Genomic DNA, 24,435 nt, shown 5'->3' on the forward strand with positions numbered 1-24,435 from the left:
TTATGTCTACAGTACCTACTAAATAAGTAAACAGGTTGGGATTAATCTATGCCCAAATTTCCATTAACGATTACCTGTTTCCATTTAAACAACATAGGACACACTAGGCCAATGAACTGTAGACCAAACAATTAGTTTGAATTAAGTTGTGCAGCATAAAGGAAGTAGGCTACTCTAATACTGAACTACTCAGAATGTGACTATGGCTACTATATTTATTGGAAATAATAAAAAAATGGATATTATTGACACTAAAACTCCATTTTGTTTTATTAAGAAACCCATGTTATTATTTTTCTTTAAATATCATATTTAACTCGGCTTATGATAAGTATCTTATTGTAGGGAGGCTCCATCTTAGTGTTAACTGGCCCTTCAGGATGTGGAAAATCAGCAACTGTGGAAATATTAGCCAAGGACCTTGGTATTCAGATACAAGAATGGATAAATCCTGTATCGCTGGACTTCAAAAAACACAGTGACTTTCAAGTTGCTTTCAATCATGGTAAAATTTTAAAATGTTCACTTCTTCATTTCTGAGCAATTGCTCAAAAAAAATAAAGGGAACACTTAAACAACACAATATAACTCCAAGTAAATCAAACTTCTGTCAAATCAAACTGTCCACTTAGGAAGCAACACTGATCGACAATCAATTTCACATGCTGTTGCGCACATTCAACTTTGTATAGAATAAAGAATTCAATGAGAATATTTCATTCATTCAGATCTAAGATGTGTTATTTGAGTGTTCCCTTTATTTTTTTGATCAGTATATTTTTTGACATATTTATTTCTGGTAGGATAACCCTTAGAGGGTAGCAGATTTCATTAAAGTAAATGGAACTAACTTCTAATTAATTTGAAAGTGAATTGCTGAGGAAATTCCACATACAATGCCTGAAAATAATGGCATTCTTTATTCTCAGCTTCCTCTATATTAGGATTTCCTGTGTTTTAAAACTTTAGACTGATAAGAGATTTCAATCAAGTTGCAAATGCAAACTGAACTCAACATTGTAACTGCAGGCCCTAGGCATATGTGCTACTTGTTCTCTCCTTCTTTCTGCTAGTATGACTGCAAGGACGTTCTAGCCATATGTCTCAATTCTGTCTGAACATAATTTATTCTTGGCTATATTTAGTAAGAAAAGCCAGCTCTGAAGATAGAGGATTAAATTTGGTTTGCACATTAAACATATTTAAGATTTTTACAGTTTATTTGATTTCAGTTGGGTGATAAACTGCATCTTGTCTGAAACCCAAGTGAAAGCTTTGCTCTACTCTTGAGATTAAATTGTTAATGTTCAATGAAATTGAACACTATTCTGTGTTCAGAATAGTGAACTTGATTCTGAGCTTCTCCCCAATCTATATGCAAACTACCTCTTCATTTCCTACTTCCACTTAACATTTCCCTAAAACAGTGATGGCGAACCTTTTTTCCCTCCGGTGTCAAAAGAGCATGGGTGTATGCTATTGCGCATGCGCAAGTGCCCACACACATAATTCAATGCATGGGTAGGGCGAAAACAGCTTCCCCCACTCCTTGAAGGGCCTCTGAAGGCCAGAAATGGCCTGTTTCCCAACTTCTGGTGGGCCCAGTAGGCTTGTGTTTTGCCCTCCCCAGGCTCCAAAGACTTCCCTGGAGCCAGAGGAGGGTGAAAATGCCCTTTCTCATTCCCCCCCCCAAAGGCTCTCTGGGAGCCAAAAACACCCTCCCAGAGCCTCTGTGCAAGCCAAAAATCAGCTGGCTGGCACACACATGCATGTTGGAGCTGAGCTAGGGCAACGGCTTGCCAGGCAGCAGATATGGCTTCATGTGCCACCTGTGGCACCCTTGCCATAGGTTCTCCATCACTGCCCTCCATCACTGCCCTATAACGTTCCTTCTAATTTCTGCTATTCTCGGTGCAAAAAAAAAAAAAAGGTTTTGTGCAGCTTGTTCCAAGCCAAATACAAGTTTGTGCATCGCAATATATGAACATGAATAAATTGCAATGCATATAACAGGTATATGTTAAAATATGTTATGGAAACAGGCTCTCGGGTTCAGGGAAGGTCAGCTACTAATGCAAAGGTGTCTGTCAGCAGTCCTGGGAAAAAGGCCGCAAGCTTGCTGCCTCAGCTTAATTGCAATGTTTCGGTCATTTGGTCCTGCTACAGCATAGTTTGAGAAGGAACTCCTGCTCCATCCATAATAAACAATCTGTTTTACTGAAATTAAGGCAACTGGCTTGACCTCATGAGCCACAAGTCCAGAGTTTTATGGTGAATAATACATTTGTGAATAATTTAATTGTTTAATTTTTAAATATAATATTGTCTGTGTTTAATTGAATTTTATCTTTTTTTTAGTTTTGTAAATAAATTTCCCCGTTGTATTTTAATCAGATTCAGGCTGCAATCAGGAATACACATATATGGCCTGTTTGACATCTCTGATGTAGATAATATGACTGTTATTAATTATTGGTTAGTAATGATTAATTTTCAGTAGATTTTTTTCCAGTAGACTAACTTTTAAACTTTCAAATAAAATTCAGATAATATATCATTTTAACGAGGGACAAGCCTTCAGTGCTAAAGCACATCTGGGTTTTTTTTTGAAAAATTTCAATTCAGTATTTGATATATGTGGCCCAATGTTTCAAACATATACCAATATATTCTAAGGTAGTACTTTTCTTAGTACTTTGTGAATATTGTAAAATAAATATTCCTTTTTAGAATCGGATTTTAAGATACTTCCTTATCAGAGCCAGGCACATATCTTTCAAGAATTTCTTCTAAGAGCAAACAAATATATCAAGCTTCAGATGGTTGGAGAGTCCATGGAGACTGACAAAAGACTTATTCTTGTGGAAGTAAGTTAAAGTAGTTGAATTAACCCCATTTAGGTGTTTTAAGAATTAAAATTAAATGTTCTATTTTCTCCCAATGTTTAAATATAGCATTTTTAAGTTAGGTCTTCCAAACTTAAGTTGCTCAGTAGTGAAATTTCAATTTTATACAATAATAGTAGCTTATTTCAAACAGACCTGATAATCTTTCATGAAAATTGCTTATAAATATAAAACAAATATTTGATTTTTTTCAATTAAGATTTTAAAACTACAATTTTCAGAAAGTAATGGCCTGAAATCTTTTTTTCATTATGTTGAGCCTTTTTTTTATTATCAAGCATTTTGGAAATTTTTATAATCTAATGGAAGAGCATTAGCTATGAATGCTGGATTCTAAATTCAATAATTAACATTTATTGGTGCCTAAAATACCAAAGAGTAATTATTTTTAAATAATTAAATAAGGATATTAATAACAATGGCATTTCAATTCTTTTGTTCTAAATCTAGCCAATATGGGCAAAAGCAATCCCATATCTATTTCTGTGATTTTCAGATGCACTTTGAATTGATATGAACAAAAGTATCTACCCCCTTATATGCTGGACTTCTTTTTTAGGCATGAAATAAATCCAGAAAAAACATAAGTACCGCTAGTTTAATACAAATAATGCCTTTTAAGGCCTGCACAGATATGTGTGTTTGTCTGTTTAACTAGGCTCATGGTGTTAAATCTACACCTTTTATTTCCATTTTTCTGAGTTAAGTACTATTTCATTGTTCTCTACAAAGCAATAAAAATAGCTACAACTCTTTGTTTACATAATAACTTTTTTTGGCTTGAAAGTAGCTTTCTGCGTCTCCAATTTCAATCTTGGCACCATATTGCACCATATTCCATGTTTGTAACATTTATAAATATCCTTATTGCATAATCTTAGTGCCACCAACAGACTTTAATTCAATTTAGCAGATATGGTAGAATAACAATATTGTATTTCCTTTTCAACAGGATATGCCAAACCATTTTTATCATGACCCTAGCAGTTTACATGACATTCTGAGGTATGTTCAGTATCTTATTTTGCCAAAGGAACATTCAGAGAAATTAATGAGTATGGCCCAAGCCTAAGATTCTCTAATGCAGAATAGTCCACTACCAAAATACAAAACTCCATCTTACTTTTGCTGCTAAGTTGGGGTGTTGAATGAGTGAAGATGGCGTGTTGCAAATTTTGTACCTTTTGCATTTTTGCTAGTGCAATTCTATTGATTACTGGTCAGAATAGATGCTGTGTAATTTGAGCTACTATATTTCAATTTTTCATTGTAGGAGTTTTTTGCGGACAAGCAGATGTCCTCTTGTATTTATAATATCGGACATTTTCAACACAGGAATCAGCCAAAGGTCTCTATTCCCAAAGGCAATTCAGGAAGAGCTGTGTATAGCAACCATTAGGTAAACAAATCGACAGCTACATTGGCCATGATGAAATGCTCATATTGTCAGGCCGAAGCCATCATGTGGAGTTAGAGACTTTGGCCTGCCACAGTAGAATAGTATTATGGGAACTGGGAGAGGTGGTTGCATGAGAGGGAAAGTTACTAGAGTCCAAGGTCATCTTTTGTTCTGCATCAACGGATGTAAGGAGGAGGTCGGTGAAATCCCTGCACTCGGACAAGTTCTCGTGATGAACTTGTGAGTGTGGGGATGGGGATGAGTCTTAACCTAGGTGCAGTACTGGAAGGAAGTTAGTATCGGGATGGCAACGGCTTGACCAATATGGCTCTGTTAATAAATTGAACCTTGGATGAGAGAATTGGACTGGAATCTGATTTATTTCTAAGATGCTATTTGGGATGCTGACACATATTGACATTTAACTTGACTTTCTTTTTTCAATTTTCTCAGTTTTAACCCAGTGGCACCAACACTGTTGATGAAAGCCCTAAATCGAATAATCACAGGGGAGATCAGTATGGTAAGATAAATGAAATTATAATATTGTCATACTGTAAGGAATACAAAAGGAAAGAGTTGGTGATGGAAACATTATTATTACATTTCTTCTGAATGATATCTTAGAAATTAAAAAAAAGTGTTGTATAATAATTGTTGACAGTATTGTTCTCAACAATCTTTGCTTAGTTCCAAACATCAGTGAGAGATTCATTCATAATTAGCATTGGTCGTCCAACTTCAATATGAAATTGTTGTGAAAGTAAAATAGGGATAAATCATAGACAGTTTTGAATGGTTCTGTAGAAGTAGTAAAAATATTGAATGATAAATATCTTTTCCAAAGTGGATAGAAAAATACAGTTCAATCTTTGGAATTTTTGCTATAAGGGACAGATAAAAATGGAAGCAGGAAGCATCTATACAATTTATATATGGTATGCTTGTGTGTATGTCTGCTTAATAATGGGGGTTTTTAAATATTTTAAATTGTAAATTTATTAGATTTGTTATAAACTGTTCTTTATTGTGTTGTGAGCCGTCCCAAGTCTACGGAGAGGGGCGGCATACAAATCTCATAAACATAAACATCTGGGAAATATTACTTTTTGAATGCTTTATATAGATTTATTCAAATTAGCTGTGTAATTTTTTAAAATCTTCTTTGTAGAAAAGAGATAAAATTGATGTCCCTGACAAAGCCTTATTAGAACTGATTTGCAGTGGATGTTCAGGAGACATTAGAAGTGCAATAAACACACTTCAGTTTTCTCTAAAAGGTAAGAAAATATTCCTATTAATTTAAATTGTGCTTGGCACTAAGATTTAAAAATAACAATATTTAGTCTTAGATTTTTTTGCTTTTGAATTTGTCAGGAAAACATTTTATTTTGCAATATAGAAAAATCTATTTCTTTTTAGCATTACTAATACTTAAAAGTGTGGGAAATAGTAGTGGATGAAAAAAATAAGAATTTTGAAGAGTAGCCCAGTTAAGGAATGCTTAATTTATGTTTAGTTAGTGTTTAATTATGTTATTATCATAATTGTTTTTTCTGTATGTATGAATGGTTAAATTAATTGAATTCTTAAAATGCAGTATTATTTTTATAACTCAGATTGATTTTTTAAAAATATTTTCTTTTTTGCTATATTTTTTTCATTTATCATTATTCTTGTCTATTGTTTATATTTTTATTCTGTTTTTATTTAAATTTACACATAGTATATTAATGTGGGATTCTAGTATTTTACACTTATGGCACATCAATGTCTTTTGGATATTATAATTTTTTTTTTGTACAGTGGTACCTCAAGATACGAACCCCTCATCTTACGAACAACTCGTGATACGAACCCGGGGTTCAGAAAAATTTTGCCTCTTCTTACGAACTTTTTTCGAGTTATGAACCGGCGTTCGGAGACTGCTGGGAAGCCGCGTGGCTGTTTTAAAAGGTGACAGCCGGGTGGCGGGGCTTCCCAGCAGTCGCCGAACGCCGAACACGGAAGTTTGGGTTTGGCGTTCGGCTTCGGGAAGCTGCTGGGAAGCCGCGCGGCTGTTTTAAAAGGTGACAGCTGACCTGGGGGGCTTCCCAGCAACCTCCCAAACCCCAAACTTTTGCCGAACTTCCGGTCTCGGGGTTCGGGAGGTTGCTGGGAAGCCCCCCAGGCCAGCTGTCACCTTTTAAAACAGCCGCACGGCTTCCCAGCAGTCGCCGAACGCCGTTTTTTTTGCGGGGGGGTTTTTGGGTTGCACGGATTAATTGACTTTACATTGTTTCCTATGGGAAACAATGTTTCGTCTTACGAACCTTTCGTCTTACGAACCTCCCCCTGGAACCAATTAGGTTCGTAAGACGAGGTATGACTGTATTTGTCGTAACATTATTATATTCAGTATCATGCCAATATATTAGTATGCATTATTTATTACAATGCCATAAATAATTCAAAGAACATAAGAAATAATAAAAGAAGACTTTTTAATTTCTAAGAACTTTAAAAAGTCTTCTTCACATATGCAGTAATTAAGACTCAAAATCATGGATAGATGGAATAAAAACAGTACCCCTTTGCAAGAATTTCAAACTTTTGAAAAATTAAAAGCATTTTAAAAGCAATATTTATAGATTTTGTTTTAGTAATCTAAAAATATACATGCATTTTTACTCAGAATAGAATGAAATAAAAGTAATACATGTTCTTTCTAGACAGAATTTTGCTGTAAAAGTTATGTTGTTTCTTACTACTATTATTTTTTCCTTTTTCCTTTTTTCCTTTTATGTACACTGAGCATATGCACCAAAGACAAATTCCTTCTGTGTCCAACCACACTTGGCTAATAATGAATTCTATTCTATTCCATTCCATTCCTTTCTATTCTAGACAAAGTTTTTCATTTTTCCTATTTATTAATTCTCTTGGGGTTTTTTTTTTCAGAAAGGCCATCAGACAAAAGCTTATGGACAAAAAGAAAGAAAAATTCTGTTTTAAAATATGGTACATCATCTAAAATAAAGAAAAAAACCGTTTTCGGTAATTTTTTAGAGGACCAAGAAATACCAGCTATTGGTAGCAAGGATGCTTCCATCTTCCTTTTCCACGCTTTGGGGAAAATACTTTACTGCAAAAGTAAGATAATTTATTTGTCTTTAGTATATTATATATCTAAAAATTCTAACTCTAATTCTAATTCTATATATTATATATCTAAAAATTCTAACATTTTATTAATTTCTATGTTTGACTTATTTATTTATTATTATTTGATAAACAGTGATCCCCCGGTTATTGCGTTCCCGACCATTGCGAACAGGCTAATTTGCGATTTTTGAACCCAGAAGTCAAAACACCATCTGCGCATGCGTGCCCTTTTTTTCTATGGGCACGCATGCGTAGATGGCGCCGGGCAGATCAGCTGCTGGGCGGCTTCCCTAGGTCTTTCCCCTCTTGGCGGGCATCAGCGAGGAGTTTCCCCACCGCCCACGCAAACTCCTCGCTGCTGCCGCTTCGCTCGGGCCGCTTCCCAGCTGAGTACTCAGCTGGGAAGCGGCCCGAGCGAACGGCTTGTCCGCAGCCTGCCTGCCCGCGCGCCCGCGGCTCGCGCGCCCTTCTCCCGCCCACACCGTTCGCTCGGGCCGCTTCCCAGCTGAGTACTCAGCTGGGAAGCGGCCCGAGCGAACGGCTTGTCCGCAGCCTGCCCACGCCGTTCGCTCCCCCTCTTGCTGGCGGGAGGGCGAGAAGCCCTCCCCAGCACCCGCTCGCCTGCCCTTCGCCGCTCGCCCGCCCTTCGCCCGGCCACCCGCCCTTCGCTCGCTGCTCACCCGGGTTCGGGGGGGGGGTGCTGGCAAGCCGCCCATGCCGGCGGCGACGTTTTAAAACAGCCGCGCGGCTTTCCAATGAGTCCCGAAGACAAACGTGGAAGTTTGACGTTTGTCTTCGGGACTCATTGGAAAGCCGCGCGGCTGTTTTAAAACGTCGCCGCCGGCATGGGCGGCTTCCTAGCAGCCCCCCAAACCCGGGTTGGGGGTCCGGGGGGGTGCTGGCAAGTCGCCCATGCCGGCGGCGACGTTTTAAAACAGCCGCGCGGCTTTCCAATGAGTCCCGAAGACAAACGTGGAAGTTTGACGTTTGTCTTCGGGACTCATTGGAAAGCCGCGCAGCTGTTTTAAAACGTCGCCGCCAGCATGGGCGGCTTCCTAGCAGCCCCCCAAACCCGGGTTGGGGGTCCGGGGGGGTGCTGGCAAGCCGCCCATGCCGGCGGCGACGTTTTAAAACAGGAACCCCAATCTTCGGCTCCTCGCTAGCGCTGCGGGAGTAAAAACACCATCTGCGCATGCGCAGATGGTGTTTTTACTTCCGCAGCGCTACTTCGCGAAAACCCGATCATTGCTAGGGGTCCTGGAATGGAACCCTCGCAATGATCGGGGGATCACTGTATATGCATATATCTGTTATAACTTTTTTTAAAAAAATATTTCAATAATAATTTTGTCCTTAACTTGCCCTATCATTGTAATGAAACTCATGGAATTATCAGTGGATCAAAATTTCTGACCCCACCTATCAATACTAGGTACAGCAATTAAACTCTTCCCCACTTACATTCCTGAGAAGATGAACTAAGCAGATTTAATTACTGTATTTTTTGCATTATAAAACACATCTAATCATAAGACCCACCTAGATTTAGTGGAGGAAAGCAAGAAAAAAAATCAGATTGAGCCTGAAGAGGACCCTAGATAAGTATCCTCTCATATGCCAGCTCTGCCTTTTGACTCTTGCACTGCGGAAAAGAAACAGAAGAGGTGGGCAATAACAAAGATAGAAGAGGCCAGGTTCATCATTGTAAAAGGACCCCTGCACAATGCCCCAGCTGCCGTTCACCAAAGGACTGGCATTGTTTCCACCCACTTTTGGGTGTGGGGGGAAGTGTGTCTTATTGGAGCGAAAAATATGGTATACTGTACAGTGATCCCTCGATTTTCGCGATCTCGTTCTTTGCGAAACGCTATATCGCGATTTTTCCCACCCGATGACGTCACTCTCTTCCTTCCTTTCTCATCTTTCTTTCTCTCTCTCTTTCTCTCTCTTGCTTCTTCCTCTCTCACACTCTCTTCCTCCCTCTCTCATCTCTTTCTTTCCTTCTCTCTCTTTCTCTATCTCTCCCCCTCTTGCTGGCGGGTGGCGGGCGGGCGGCGGGCGGGCGAGCGGGGGCATCAGCGAGGAAGACCCAGGGAAGGTTCCTTCGGCCGCCCAGCAGCTGATCTCGGCAGCGCAGCGAGGAGCCGAATCGGGGTTTCCCCTTTGCGTGGGCGGCAGGGAAACCCCGATCTTCGTCTGCTCGCTGCTGCTGCGCTGCCGAGCAGATCAGCTGCTGGGCGGCCGCAGCAGCAGCGAGCAGACAAAGATCGGGGTTTCCCCGCCGCCCACGCAAAGGGGAAACCCCGATTCGGCTCCTCGCTGCGCTGCCGAGCAGATCAGCTGCTGGGCGGCGAAGGAACCTTCCCTGGGTCTTCCCCGCCGCTCACGCAAACTCCACCATCTGCGCATGCGCGGCCATGAAAAAAAGGGCGCGCATGCGCAGATGGTGTTTTTACTTCCGCAACCCTACATCGCGAAAAATCGATTATCGCGAGGGGTCTTGGAACGGAACCCTCGCGATAATCGAGGGATCACTGTATAGAAAACAAGGGAGCCATACATTTGAAGAAATTCTACATATCAATCTTGCCATCTATATATGCTAGTCATCAGTTTTAAGTTCCAGATTTAAAACATAGGACTTGTCCTATGTTTTTGAGTCCACAGACTAAAGCTATTAACCTTGCAGCTTTGAAGATTTCTGGCTTCTGCCCCTGATTTACAAAGCATCTTCTTTGACATTGCAGATCGCTTCCTCCTCACCAGTTCAACTGTTATAGTATCTGCAGATATTCATAAGTCAGTCCATGTACTCTCTGCACTAACAAGGCCTTCCATGCAATAATTATACGCTTTACACTTTCTCAATACCTATTGCTCACCCCAACAGATGGACACTTTGGAATAGGATGTTGTCTAATTACTTGTGTAGCTACTAAAAAAACAAAACCTATAGTATAATATTGAAAATCTTCAACAAAATAGATATGTTGCCTTTTTGATACAGGCTAATCTATCAATATATTACTTAGAATATAGATAACAATACTGTATACATATTAAACAGTGCAAACTATGTGAGCCAGGATTCAACTGTATAAACTATCTATTTCTGAAGAAATACCTGTCTCCATTCCCAAGATTGTTTTGCAGACATCTGATGGTTGATGAAACTACAATTATCATTTAAATAATTTTATAGGAGAACCAGCTACAGAGGTGGACTTTCCTCAGTTGCCTCATCATTTATCAGAATATGAACGACAACCCTTGCTTGTTCAACCCGAGGTAAAATGTTTGCTAGTTCTATAATATATATCCATGTACACTTAGCCAAAATTCTTAATTTAAAAGACTACAGATAATTTTTCTATGAGGTATGATAGTCTCTGCATATTTTCTTTTATTAGGATGTCATAGAAAAATCACATATGCCTGGGAACCTATTTAATGTATACCTTCACCAGAATTATTTGGAGTTCTTCTCTGATATCGATGATATTGTAAGAGCCAGTGAATATTTAAGCACTGCAGATTTTCTTTGCACTAACTGGGATGTAAGTAGTTAAATATATATATTTATTTTTAAATTTATTTATTCGATTTTTATGCTGCTCTTCTCCTTAGACTCAGGGATGCTTACAACATGTTAGCAATAGCACTTTTTAACACAGCCAGCATATTGCCCCCACAATCCGGGTCCTCATGTAACCAAATATAACCAAACATGTAACATGCATACTGTAATTTTTACAATTTGGACTCTTACAAATAAATAAGACCCTTAATTATATTTACTGTTTCTAGTCTTATTGCTCTTTAACTTAAGCAAGACACAGTTGCTGTTTGTTCATTTGTCTTTTCTGACATGATCTGTGAGATGTTCCAGACACAGGGTAGTTATGTGTCTGGACCAACAGGTCTACAGCTTTGGGGTTGTACTGAATTAACAGGGAAATAGAAGCTCTGTCCAGGCGGGAGCTTTGATTAGTGCAGGGGTCAGCAACATTAAACACTCAAACAGTCACAAATATCCTAACTGGAAGCCCCACCCCACCGTTTAATTCTGGAGTCAACTGGAAGTCCAGTTTCCCCACCATAGAGTCTCCTCCTAGTAGTGTGGCATCCTTTTTCCTCTACCTGTCCTAACCAAAAGCCCTGAGCCCAGATTAGTGGAACAGTTGTGGCTAACATGGAGCATAACCGATGCTTTCATCATTACTAAGTGAGACTGCTGCAATGAACTGCATGAAACTGCTTTACAAAATCATCCAGAAATTTCAGTTGGTCCAGCATAAGGCTGTCGGGGTACTGACTGCCATGAGCACAAAAATCAGTGCTGTGTGTCCTGCCTGACACTCTGTTTACTTTTGGATACAATTCAAATTGCCTGGATTTAACCTAAAAAGCCATACACTGCTTGGCACAGGTATATTTGCAGCGTTGCCTTTACCAATTACCATGTCATTTGCAACATATAACATCCTGGGATGGACAGATAGCTATCCCCCCATTTTGCAGTTATAGGCTCATATGTGCTATTTTCCAATAGATGCCTGCACATTTTAGAACAGCTTTTCTCTATGTTCCTTTATTATGTGATTTTCTTCATTTGTTTATACTGTGATGTTTCATTATTTGTAGTTAACAGCAGGAAAAAAGCCAATAAAAATAAATAACACTAAAATTATTCCAAAGGGATATCTTAAAATATTTTTCCTCATAATATTTATTTCACAGTAAAGCCCAGAGTTTAGTCAGACAGAGTTTGATTATAGACATGACAACTATGCTATTTACCAGTAATTATTTATACATTTGAAGGTGAACTATTTTTCCATTGTATAATGCAATTTGATTTGTTTGATTTATCGGACCACCTGAATCCAGGTAGACTTTATACAGTTTTCAGCATTAAATAAAAATCAATATAATAAAACAAATCTACAAATCCAAAACTAACAATGTTTAAAGCACGCCTTGTATTGCATTTGGAAACCTACTACTGATAGTAACCAACGCTGCTTGTCTAATAGTGTAATGGCTGTTTTACACTAAATTACACTAAACTACTACTGTGCTATATTCTGGAGCAGATGAAACTTTTGGGTATTCTTCAAAGGCAGCCTTATATAGAGTGAACTACAGTACATTAATCAAAAATTGCCAAGAATGTGAATGTTCTGGGTAAGGCCATAGCTGATGCATTAAGCAAAATTCTGCAAAAGCTACAGTCTCCACCTGTTCTTCAAGCAGAAGCTGTGAATGTAGGCCTCCATATTGTAAAACTGTTTTGCACTGTAGCAAGGTGAATCCAACTCACAGCCCTTGCAAGTTCTCTAAAAGAATACAGTGGTACCTCTAGATATGAGCTGCTCCACATGCGAGTATTCCAAGTTACGAGCCCCGACACGAATGAAATTTCTGTTCAACACCCGAGCTCAAATTCGGGATACGAGCCGAGCTTCCACTAGATGGCGCAAGAATCTCCTTGGTTCTGGTTATCTCAGTGCGAAAAACAAAGTCTAAAGGCATTCATTCCAGATACGAGTTGATCGACTTATGAGCTCGGGTCTGGAACAAATTAAATTCGTATGTCGAGGTACCACTGTATTGTGCTCAATAGTACTTTGTGGTCAATAGGCCATTGAAAAACCTAGAAGAAGAAATATGCCCACATTGTCTCCACTGAAAGCTTATCAAAGGTCATCCATGAGAGTGACCAATGAAATTTGAGTCTCATACACATCAGAACCCAGACAGCCAAGAGTCCAGATATTCCATATCTTCCAGGGTACAGGTAATTTTCAAGTTATAAACAAAATTGAACCCAAGATTTATGTTGCTAAGTGAAATATTTGATGTGAGTTTCTCCCATTTTATGACTTTTCTTTCCATAGTTGTTAAATGATAGATTTCATTTGTTAAGTTAGTAACATGGTTGTTCAGTGAATAACAATTTGTTATTTCAAATTTATAAATTTTATTTATATCTGCAATATACTAAAAATTTACATCCGGTCCTCTGTACCTTGCTTTTAAGTCCATTATGGAGCTCTTATATTTAAATTCTGCAAATTCCTATAGGCACAAGCTACACTTCAAAAGTATAGTGCCTCTGTAGCTACAAGAGGTGTGATGCACGCGAACCGAGCCAGAGCTTTTGCACAATGCAAAAGAGGAATGGGCTTTAGACCACTCCACAAACCACAATGGTTTCTAATTAATAAAAAGGTAATTGACTTTTACAATTTACTTTTTACTTTTATTTACTTTTTACTTTACTTTTTCTCCATTACTAATGTTATTTGGATCAGTCTAAAATAGAATCAAGGGAGAATCTATTTTATTGCTCTCATAGCAGAATCATTAGTGAAGTAACATTGACTTAACTTTTGTATTTGTGATGAACATTATTACAAGATTAGGATTCATACCAAGATTTAAGCTTCAGTTAGAAAAAGCCCTAATCTTACTAGCCCAGTACGGTATTTTAAATGAATCAATAAAATATAGCACTAAGTCTATTACAAAAACCATTAAAAAAAATATTTATGGACTACCACAAAGCATTTTTTTGATCTGAGAAATATCTCCATTACAACAGGGATGTCAAACTCGTGGCCTGTGGACTGGATGTGTCACGCGCTGGCCACTCCCACCCCCATTTTAGCGGAGAACCAAAAGTTGTGATACATCATGTGATGGTGTGTTGTCACAAGTTTGACACCTCTGCACTACAGTATCTTCTAAAACATTAAAATGATCTTAAACATCATTTATATTTTATTATCTTTAGATAAAAATGAATTTTATCAAAATTGGAATCATCCATTTATGTACGGTAATATATAAAAAAACTAATCAATAGTCAGACAGAAAATAAAGAATTTAAAGATTTAGGATCTTGCAATTAATTAAGCATTATTACATCAGGGAGCAGCAATTTTACAGAAGGGTTTAATAGAATAACATTGAAATTAGATTGTTAAATGCAGATGATTAGTGTGTGTGTTAATAGAAATTCTGTAGTTTTACTAGATAAAACTGAAAAAGTGCTTTTGTTTATTGGATTTATATTTTTTGATTCCTTGTAGTATCAAGAAAATTGCATTGCTGCAAAATCCCTCTTTTCAAGTTTCTGTTTATCACCACTGTGTCTTCAGACTGAGCTAATACCTTATCTTACCATGCTGGCTAATCCAATGAGAAATCAAGGTATTTTTAAACCTATGCAAAATGTTTCATATTTCTGTTTCTGCTTAAGAAGAGCAATTAGTCATAGAACAGAATATTATTCAGTGTTATTTCAGACTATTTATGTAGAGGTCACATGTATCCAGAGGTGGGCTTTTGACAGGACAGTGTGGAACGCCATTTCACGGACGAAAATGGAGTTGCACACGCATCTCCATCGCCACCCGCCGTGCACGTGCCATGCATGCGAGATTCAGTTTCTGCGCATGTGGAGAAGCCAAATCTTACTGCCCCAGCCAGCAGCGACAGCACCCACTGCTAGGTGGTTCCAGAGATCGCAGCAGTCATTCGGCGGGCGTGGGACACCTCTGCCGTCGCTGCCACTAGGGCCGTTTAAAGAGGAGACTCGAGCCACCCGGCATGTTTCCTGACTCAGCGCTGGCTCAGCTAGGAGACACACCTGCTTCCCCAACGCAGCCAGAGTGGGACCGGGGTGGCTTGAGCAGACAGAGCCCCGGGCACGTCTCCTAGCTGAGCCAGCATGAGAAGCAGCTCAGAGAGAGGGCCGCCACCCGCCAGTCCCACCTGCCAGGCCTGCCCTGGAGCATTTTTCCTGCTGGCCTCTGAGGTGGCAGCGGCAGCTGTCAGTTCCAGCCCGGAGCTGCCAGCAGGAAAAAATGCTACAGGGTGGACCTGGCAGGTGGGCGGTGGCCACCTCTCCGAGCTGCTTCTCGAGCTGGCTCGGCCAGGAGATGCGCCTGCTGTCCCACCACAGTCAGAGTGGGACTGGGGCGGCTCAAGCAGGCAGAGCACCGGGCGCGTCTCCTAGCTGAGCCAGTACAAGAAGCAGCTCAGAGAGGTGGCCGCCAGCAGAAAAACTTCTCTAGGGCAGACCTGCCGGGCAGTGGCCACCTCTCCGAGCTGCTTCTTGCGCTGGCTCAACAGGAGATGCACCCGGTGCTCTGCCTGCTTGAGTCTCGTGGCTGCTGGCAAAGGTGCTCCATTTAATCCCCTGTGGGAGCTGCCAGAAGGAAGAAATCTGGGACTAACGCGACGCCTTTGCTGGCAGCCATGGGGCTGGGTTCTTGTGTGGCAATGGCAGTCCATCCCATCCGGGAGTTGCCAGCAGAAAGAAATCCTTTCCTTCCTGCAGGATTTCTTCCTGTTGGTAGCTCCCAGGTGGGATGGATCGCCGCCGTCCATGCGCAGGAACCCAGCCTCGTGGCTGCCGGCAAAGGCACCCCGTTTAGTCCCAGATTTCTTCCTTCTGGCAGCTCCCCCGCAGGACTAAATGGAGCGCCTGTGCCGGCAGCCACGGGGCTGGGTTCCTGCGGGACAGTGACGGCGGTGGCAGTGGCAGTCCATCCCACTCGGGAGCTGACAGAGGGAAAAAATCCTTTCCTTCCTGCAGGATTTCTTTCCGCTGATAGCTCGCGGGCGGAATGGCTTTGGCCATGAGTCTGCGCATGCGCAGGAAATTGAAGGGTGGGCGTGAGCACGCCCCCGCCCCCACCCCGTGCACCCCTCCCAAGCGTTCCAGTAGGGTCGCAAATGGCTGCCCTTTACTGGATGTATCAAATATTTTATACTTATATTACTTGTATGCTGTACACTCCCTGCACCCTGTAGGCTTCTAACAATATAAACACATTAAACTCCAAGAAATCCCATACACGTTAAGTAATTGTTTTGAAATAAAAAATGACTAACCAATACTAATGTCTGAAAGATTTGTTGTTTCACATTCCTGACATATTTGGGGTCAACAATCCAAGGGTTTGACTTTGCATGTGATGCCAAAATCGTAGATGTGTCTTTCTGCGTTGTTCAAATGTTTCTGTTGCTGGGAAAAACAAATGAACACCATCCACTACTCTGATCACAATAGCCAGAATTTTAAGTAATATATATTACCTGTAAATTGGATAGCTTCTGTTATTGCTTGTGTAACTCATCATAGTCTTTATAAAGTAAATAGTATTTTCAATTCTTATGTCAGAAAGTATGAAATGTTTTGGATTGTATAGCCTAGCAGTACGTATAGCAGTTAGAATTTGGCTCTCACAACCAGCTCAACCTTGAAGCCTGGGTAAATCAATTTTGCCTAACAAGCAACTCGCCTCTTACAGTTGCTTGGGGGGAAAAAGTGGTATCTTTTATCTAGAATGTTTATCCTAGAAGAAGAAGGGGAAAAAAGATACTCATTTATATTTTCATACTGCTTTTCTTTTTAGAGGAAGAAAGGAGATGGCACTGAATGTATTAAATGTCTCTGCTTTAGAGAGAAGTGAAGTACCATGTTATATCTTCAGTTATCAACATTGTGAATTGAGTGTATCAGCTAGGATCTTACATTAATTTTTTAAAAAACAACCTATTGCCCAGTTTCCTTTCCCAGCAACAACCCCGGCCCCCATTTCAGGCTGTCTGAGATTTTTGCCGCTGGAAGAAAATAGCTGCTTTGCTTCCTGCAGCTGCCTAAGTATTTTCCTCCTCTTTGTGTGTGAGGGTGGAATTGGCTTAGATCCCAGCAGGAATAATTAAATACATTGGGGTGGGGGAGCATTAGATTTCAATGTTATATCAACTTACTTGAGAGAATAAAACAAATTTATCTCAGTGGTACTTTGCTCAAACATATACGTGTTTGAGCTGAGGAGAGCAAAATAGCTTGAAATAGATCTATACTAGTCTCCCTTCCTTTTCATTATCAGCAAAAATATGTTACATACAGACATACAATTATTTAGTTACTTACCGTATATACTCGAGTATAAGCCGACCCGAGTATAAGCCGAGGCACCAATTTTTGCCACAAAAACTGGGAAAACGTATTGACCCGAGTATAAGCCGAGGTTAGAAAATGCAGTGGCTACTGGTAACTTATAAAAATGGAAAACAATAAAATTACATTAATTGAGACATGTTTTAGAATATTTATTTTAAAGAAAACCAGTAAACTAGCTCTGTAAATTTAAAAGAGGGTAAACAAATTAACAATATTAACAATAAATTAAAAAGTTAAAAAAGTAGCTCGATCAGCAACAAAGCTAAAACCTAAGAGTTAAAATCCTTCAAAACTGGATTCCTTCTCATCATTAATTGGATTTACATTATTGTTCTGTTTTTATATATGCTGTGAGCCACCCTGAGTCCTTGGAGAGGGATGGCATACAAATCCAATTAAATAAACAAACAAACAAACAAACAAATAAATAAGTGTATCCAAAGAAGAGCTTCAGCATTAGCTGCTGTGAGGTTATCAGCATAGAAAACCAAATAGATAGATAGATAGATAGATAGATAGATAGATAGATAGATAGATAGATAGATATAGATAGAAAGATAGATAGACAGACAGACAGACAGATAGAAAAATAGATAGATAGATAGAAATAGATACAGATAGATAGATAGATAGATAGATAGATAGAAAGAAAGAAATAGATAGATAGAAAAATAGATAGAAAGATAGAAAAATAGATAGATAGATAGATAGATAGATAGATAGAAATAGATACAGATAGATAGATAGATAGATAGATAGAAATAGATACAGATAGATAGATAGATAGATAGACAGACAGATAGATATAGATAGAAAGATAGATAGACAGACAGACAGATAGAAAAATAGATAGATAGATAGATAGATAGATAGATAGATAGATAGATAGAAAAATAGATAGATAGAAAGATAGATAGATAGAAAGATAGACAGATAGAAAAAGAATTCTTGTCTAGCTCTGCCTCATAACACATTATTAGATCCTATCCAAGCAAGGACAGCAACTACCACAAAATACCATTTTTTAAACAGTTTAAATCCTTTCAAAGGAGGGGGAGGAGAATCTGACAGCAGGGGGCCTTTTTAATCCAACTAAGGGCAATGCAGAGAGAGCAAGGAATAGTTACTGTAAACCTGTTGACAAATACACACAGGGAGTAAAAAAAAAAGCCTCTGGGTTTCAGCAAGAGGTAGCTGGCTTTTTTCACGGTGGGGGGGAGAGGGGGCATGCGCGCACACACACACACACACACACACACACACGACCTCACCGACTTCCCATTGCTTTTTTCCCCTCTCGGTTGGAGCAAATGGCTGCCTCCTTTGCTTGAGCCAGGGAGAGGAACTACGGCGTGCGAGAGGGGACAAAAGCTGGTGCCTCCTTGCTCTGGCTCAAGCAATGGCGCCCTCGTGTGGTGACTTTGTCAATGACCCGAGTATAAGCCGAGGTTGTGTTTTTCAGCCCATTTTTTGAGCTGAAAAACTCGGCTTATACTCGAGTATATACGGTAGTTACTTTCTTACTTTGTAAAAGTTACTTTATAACTTTCCTTGAAGTTATATATGTATTAGGTTGTTTTCTGAACATATACAACTACAGTGGTACCTCGGTTCTCGACCACAATCCGTTCCAGAAGTGTGGTTGAGAACCGATTTGGTTGAGAACCGAATTAATTTATCCCATAGGAAATAATGGAAATGGATTTAATTGGTTCCCAGCCCATTGACTTGCTGGGAACCAATTAAATCTACAGTATTTCCTCTATTTCCTATGGGATAAGGATCTGAGGGGACGGGGTGAGAGGGAATGGGAGTCGGAATCCCGACACGCCCCTCCTGGCCGCCCTCTTAACAGCCTCCCAGTCTCTACCTTGTAACTGCTCCAAGCTGCAGGAAGGGTAGGGCTGGCTGCAATACCGGCAGTTTTGGGGGGCTCCTTTCCTCAGCAGTTCAGTTCAGTACTTCCAGGCAGCTGCACCAACTTTTTCCTTCCCGGTAGCGACGGCTCCGGCGGCTTACCTTCATCACATGACGTTCCTGACGCTGCTCCTCCTCGTAGGGAAGCCGCCAGAGCCGCCAGAGCCGGGAAGGAAAAAGTTGGTGCAGCTGCCTGGAGGTACCGAACTGAACCGCTGAGGAAAGGAGCCCCCCGAAGCTGCCGGTATTGCAGCCAGCCCTACCCTTCCTGCAGCTTGGAGCAGTTACAAGGTAGAGACTGGGAGGCTGTTAAGAGGGCGGCAAGGAGGGGTGTGTCGGGATTCCGACTCCCATTCCCTCTGACCTCGTCCCCTCAGATCTTATATTTCGGATAGTAAACAAAATTTTCTGTTCAGTATCCGAATTTTTGTTTGGATACCAAAGCAAATTTTTGCAGAAAATTTTGTTTGAAATCCGAAATGTATGAAAACCGAGGCGTTTGAGAACCGAGGTACCACTGTAATCTGGACAACAACTTGATGGCATGTTTTGTATAGAAATTATGAAACCCTTTATGAAACCCTTTATGAATTCCAAAAGGATTTATATTTTAAAGTCTAAATTGTTTTATGTCATATACAGAATTTCCATTATTGACTATATTATTAACTACAGTGGTACCTCTACTTAAGAACTTAATTCGTTCCGTGACCAGATTCTAAAGTAGAAAAGTTTGTAAGTAGATTTGATTCCCATAGGAATCAATGTAAAAGCAAATAATGCATGCAAACCCACTAGGAAAGAAATAAAAGCTCAGAATTTGGGTGGGAGGAGGAGAAGGATGAAGAGGAGGAGGACAGTCGCTGCCGAAGGAAGAAGATGAGATGAGGGGAATCAAAAAAATCCAAAACTTTAAGGCTTAAAAAACAAAGAGGGACTCTGAGGCGCGAAGAGGAGCATGCGCCCCCCATACACCTAGCGTGAGGCTGCCTCCCATACACTGCCCCAGAGAGAGAAACCCAGGGTAGGGGGAATGGCAGGAAACTGGCTGGGCCTTTGTGCCACTCTTAAATTTCCTGGGAATTTTTTCCGGGCTTGGGTTCTTAAGTAGAAAATGGTTCTTAAGAAGAGACAAAAAAAATCTTGAATACCCAGTTCTTATCTAGAAAAGTTCTTCAGTAGAGGCATTCTTAGGTACCACTGTATTTGACTAATATCCAGTCAAACTAGAACAGAAATACTGTATATTTAAAAATAGCTACAAAGTACATGCTACATGTAGATTGAAATTACTTTTAGGAATAATTTTTTTTGGCATTTTCAGCTCAGATTACCTTTATTCAGGATGTTGGGAAACTTCCTTTAAGACATCACTTTGCAAGGTAACTTTGATATTATTCAATATTATTATTTATTGAAATGTATTATTTAAATGTTTATTGAATCCAGCCCCCCCCCCATTCTCCAACTCTCAAGTAAATAAAAATCAAAATGGCCCCTGACATTGATTCTTATGAATACCGATCCATTTGTTAAAATCAGGGGTATCAAACTGGCAGCCTGCTAGTATAACTTAAATGTATAAAGCATTTGTTTTTTCTGTCTTCTATTGTGAACTGTCTGTATAGAGCAGTGTTTTTCAACCACTGTGCCGTGGCACACTAGTGTGCCGCGAGACATGGTCAGGTGTGCCGCGAAGAAGGAAGCTCAGGTTCCGGTCTTTCAACTTTTTGCTGAGAGAGAAAGAGAGAGTGTGTGTGAGAGAGAAAGAAAGCAAGAGAGAGAGAAAGCAAGAGAGAGAAAGAAAAGAGAAAGAGAAAGCAAGAGTGAGAGAAAGAAAGACAGAGAAAGAGAGAGAAAGAAAGCAAGAGAGAGAGAGAGAAGGAGAGGGAGAGAGAGAGAAATGAGAGGAAAAAGGGGAGGAAAAAAGAGAAATGAGAAAATGATTGAGACAGAGAATGAGAGGAAAGAGAGAGAAACAAAAGAGAGAGAGAAGTGGCTCTTGATTTAAAGCATATGATAAAAAGCACCCAAAGATTAAGAGAGAAAAAACACCCAGCCCTCACCTGTTTTTGGAAATGGTTCAAGTGTGTATATATATACACACACACACACACACACACACACACAAGGAGGAGGGGAGGAGACAGGGATGGAAAAAGAGAGGAGAGTGTCTTAGGGTGTCATTTTGTGTCATTTTGGTTGGTGGTGTGCCCCAGGATTTTGTAAATGTAAAAAATGTGCCGCGGCTCAAAAAAGGTTGAAAATCACTGGTATAGAGAAAGTACTCCACTGATGTTACTTTAATAAACACCAGTTTTTAATTTAATTCCTGTACTCAGTGATCTGATTTACACAACACACTCCAGTTAAGTAGAGGTTTTCTTGAGAGCCATTGTTTCTCCCGTCATTTCAGTTCCCAGATGGAACCGTGGAATGAAAAATAAGTAAGGCGATGAAACTGTACACCGATTTTGGCCTAGATGGGAGAGCTTTTTTGCTTTTCGGGTTTTTTTAAAGGAACTGGAATAGGAAATACCAACTTCCCTTACACTGGTTAGGAATGTGAACATAGTTGAAGCTCAGAAGAGACTGCCATTTCATATCACAAGTTGCTGGCCCACACAAATGATTGAACTGATTGGCAGACAAAATTGCCAGACAGAAAGAAGAAAATATGCTAGTAACTCTTGACTTTCATTTATTTATACAGAAAAGTATACACAGCAGAACAAATACTAAGGTTGTAATTTTTCTCAACATTCTGCCCTATTCTACTGTTCTCCCCTGAGGAAATTCAACGTATAACAGCGCTAGAATCCCAATAAAATGAATTGTCTGAGCACTACCGTGTTTCCCTGAAAATAAAACACTGTCTTATATTAATTTTTGCTCCAAAAGTTGTGCTACGTCTTGTTTTCTGTGCTACGTCTTATTTTTGTATAGCCGCCCCGAGTCCGCGGAGAGGGGCAGCATACAAATCTAAATAATAAATAATAAATAAATAAATTTTCGGGGGGTGCCTTATATTTCTCAAATAAGACAAATTCACAGGCAGAAAAGCTGACACCCCCAAAGAAAGTGTACTGTATGGTACACTGATTACGGTACAGTACCTGTCAGTATGGCACCCACCCACACAAACAAGGGCACTTATATGGTACAACAGTATACTCCCGCTATTGCAGCTTCCAGCCACTAGAGGATCTACAGTCTACGCACTGTAGTGGAGACTGTAATGACGGTGAGACAGCAGCAGACTGTCTGCTGTACTGGACGGTACAAAGCGATGGGAGGGGTCAGCAGGGGACACCACATTATTACAGTACCGCTATGAACAGCTTTGAATGGTACCGTATGTTTTTCCACCGTACCGTATGTAAACTTGACTACGCCTTATTTTCGGGGGGTGCCTTATATTAGCAAATTCTGCAAAACCTCTGACATGCCTTACTTTCGGGGTACGTCTTATTTTCGGGGAAACAGGGTAGGTAGTGACTGGAGTGCCTTTTTTTGTCCAAACATCCAGTGTGATATGAGAATTGGGTGGCTTAGTTCACTCCAAAGAAGACTAAATTTCTGATGTTGTATTGCTGTTTGCAGGTTGAAACTTGAAACTCTTACTGATAAGGATACTGCAATACAAATCCTGGACAATGATGAAGAGTTTTCTGAGAAGCAGCCTACAATTCTGCATGTCCAAGGGGAGAAAATAAAAAGGAGTGAGGAAAATGAACTGGATGAATTCCTTCCTACTTCGAGTCAGTCTAATGAAAACGAACTACCAGCCAGTCAACCTCAGCCAGTTTCAGCACAAGCAATAATGGAAGCAGAAGATCTAAACATAGAAGAATATGACAGTGAATAACATAAATAGAAATTCCATAGCTGTGATAATATTTAAATTATAATTTTACTTTTTTGTTTCATATTTTATATCCAAATGTACAGGAAGGATAGAAATAGCTTTGTTATTTCTGCAAGCTGTTAAAATTGGTCAGGAATAACAATTAATATGGAGGAAAATGAGCACAGAGAAATTATATATTTAAACCTATACTAAACAGCTTCAGTTAAAGCTCAAGGTTTCGCTTCTCATCCACACAGAGTAATGGAAATAAATGAGAAGAAATGTATTTACTTTGATATTTTATACTTGTATTTATCTTGTAGATATTGAAGGCATTGTTAACTATTTTGTTACTGTTTCACAAGTATAGATATAACTTGCAATAATGAAACATTGCACAAAATGTTTAACCTGGACTGTGTAATATTAAATATGTAAATAAGTCTCTGGTTGCCTTATTAATAAATTGCATCATCATTGTTTCTGAAACAAAAATGTTTCATATGTTTTGGACAATTGTAACTTGAAAGTATTAACACTGATCTAATGAGTATTTTTAATATTTTGTAAAGTTAACTCTTGAATTTTATTTTCAAACCATTCATTTTAACTGGTAAATTATTTTTAATAATTTTATTAAGTATCATTTCAGTAGTAAACATAATATAATTTATTAGAAGGGAGGGAAGGAAGATAATAAAGAAATAGAAAATAAACATACAGCAATATCACCTAAGACTTATATACAGTACTGCTTAATGGTACTATATAGCATTCTCTAAGTCAGTGATTTTCAACCTTTTTTGAGCCGCGGCACATTTTTTACATTTACGAAACCCTGGGGCACATTGAGCGGGGGGGGGGGGGGGCTAAAAAAAGTTTCAACAAAAAAATTATCTCTCTCTCTCTCTCTTCCTCCCCTTTGCTCTATTTCTTTCTCCCTCCCTCTTTCTCTCTCACCCTCTTTCTTTCTCTTTTTCCCTTCCTCTCTCTTTTGCTCTCTTTCTCTCTCCCTCCCTACCTCCCTCTATGTCTTTTTCTCTCTCCTTCCTTCCCTCTCTTTCTTTCTCTTGTTATCTTTCTCTCTCTCTCTTGCTTTCTTTCTCTCTCTCTTGTTCTCTTTCTCGCTCACTCTTTCTCTCTTTTGCTTTCTTTCTCTCTCTCTCTCTCTCTTGCTTTCTTACTCTCTTGCTTTCTTTCTTTCTGAGCTTCGCGGCACACCTGACCATGTTTC

At 39.6% G+C, this 24,435-nt stretch overlaps 1 protein-coding gene across 1 annotated transcript in view; it reads left to right on the forward strand.

The window, feature by feature from the left end:
* The window catches only part of RAD17 (RAD17 checkpoint clamp loader component), a 28,421-nt gene extending 4,725 nt beyond the window's left edge, over nt 1–23,696 (forward strand). Inside the window, 13 exon segments of the mRNA XM_070743105.1 lie at nt 346–505; nt 2,731–2,867; nt 3,859–3,911; nt 4,180–4,305; nt 4,759–4,828; nt 5,477–5,585; nt 7,246–7,437; nt 10,652–10,737; nt 10,860–11,006; nt 13,537–13,683; nt 14,547–14,667; nt 20,676–20,733; nt 22,955–23,696. Of these exon segments, the coding sequence (XP_070599206.1) occupies nt 346–505; nt 2,731–2,867; nt 3,859–3,911; nt 4,180–4,305; nt 4,759–4,828; nt 5,477–5,585; nt 7,246–7,437; nt 10,652–10,737; nt 10,860–11,006; nt 13,537–13,683; nt 14,547–14,667; nt 20,676–20,733; nt 22,955–23,219 (1,671 nt within the window). The 3' untranslated portion in view covers nt 23,220–23,696.
* The last annotated feature ends 739 nt before the right edge of the window (nt 23,697–24,435 follow it).

Source organism: Erythrolamprus reginae, chromosome 2 (genome assembly GCF_031021105.1).
Source record: "Erythrolamprus reginae isolate rEryReg1 chromosome 2, rEryReg1.hap1, whole genome shotgun sequence".
NCBI lineage: Eukaryota > Metazoa > Chordata > Lepidosauria > Squamata > Dipsadidae > Erythrolamprus > Erythrolamprus reginae.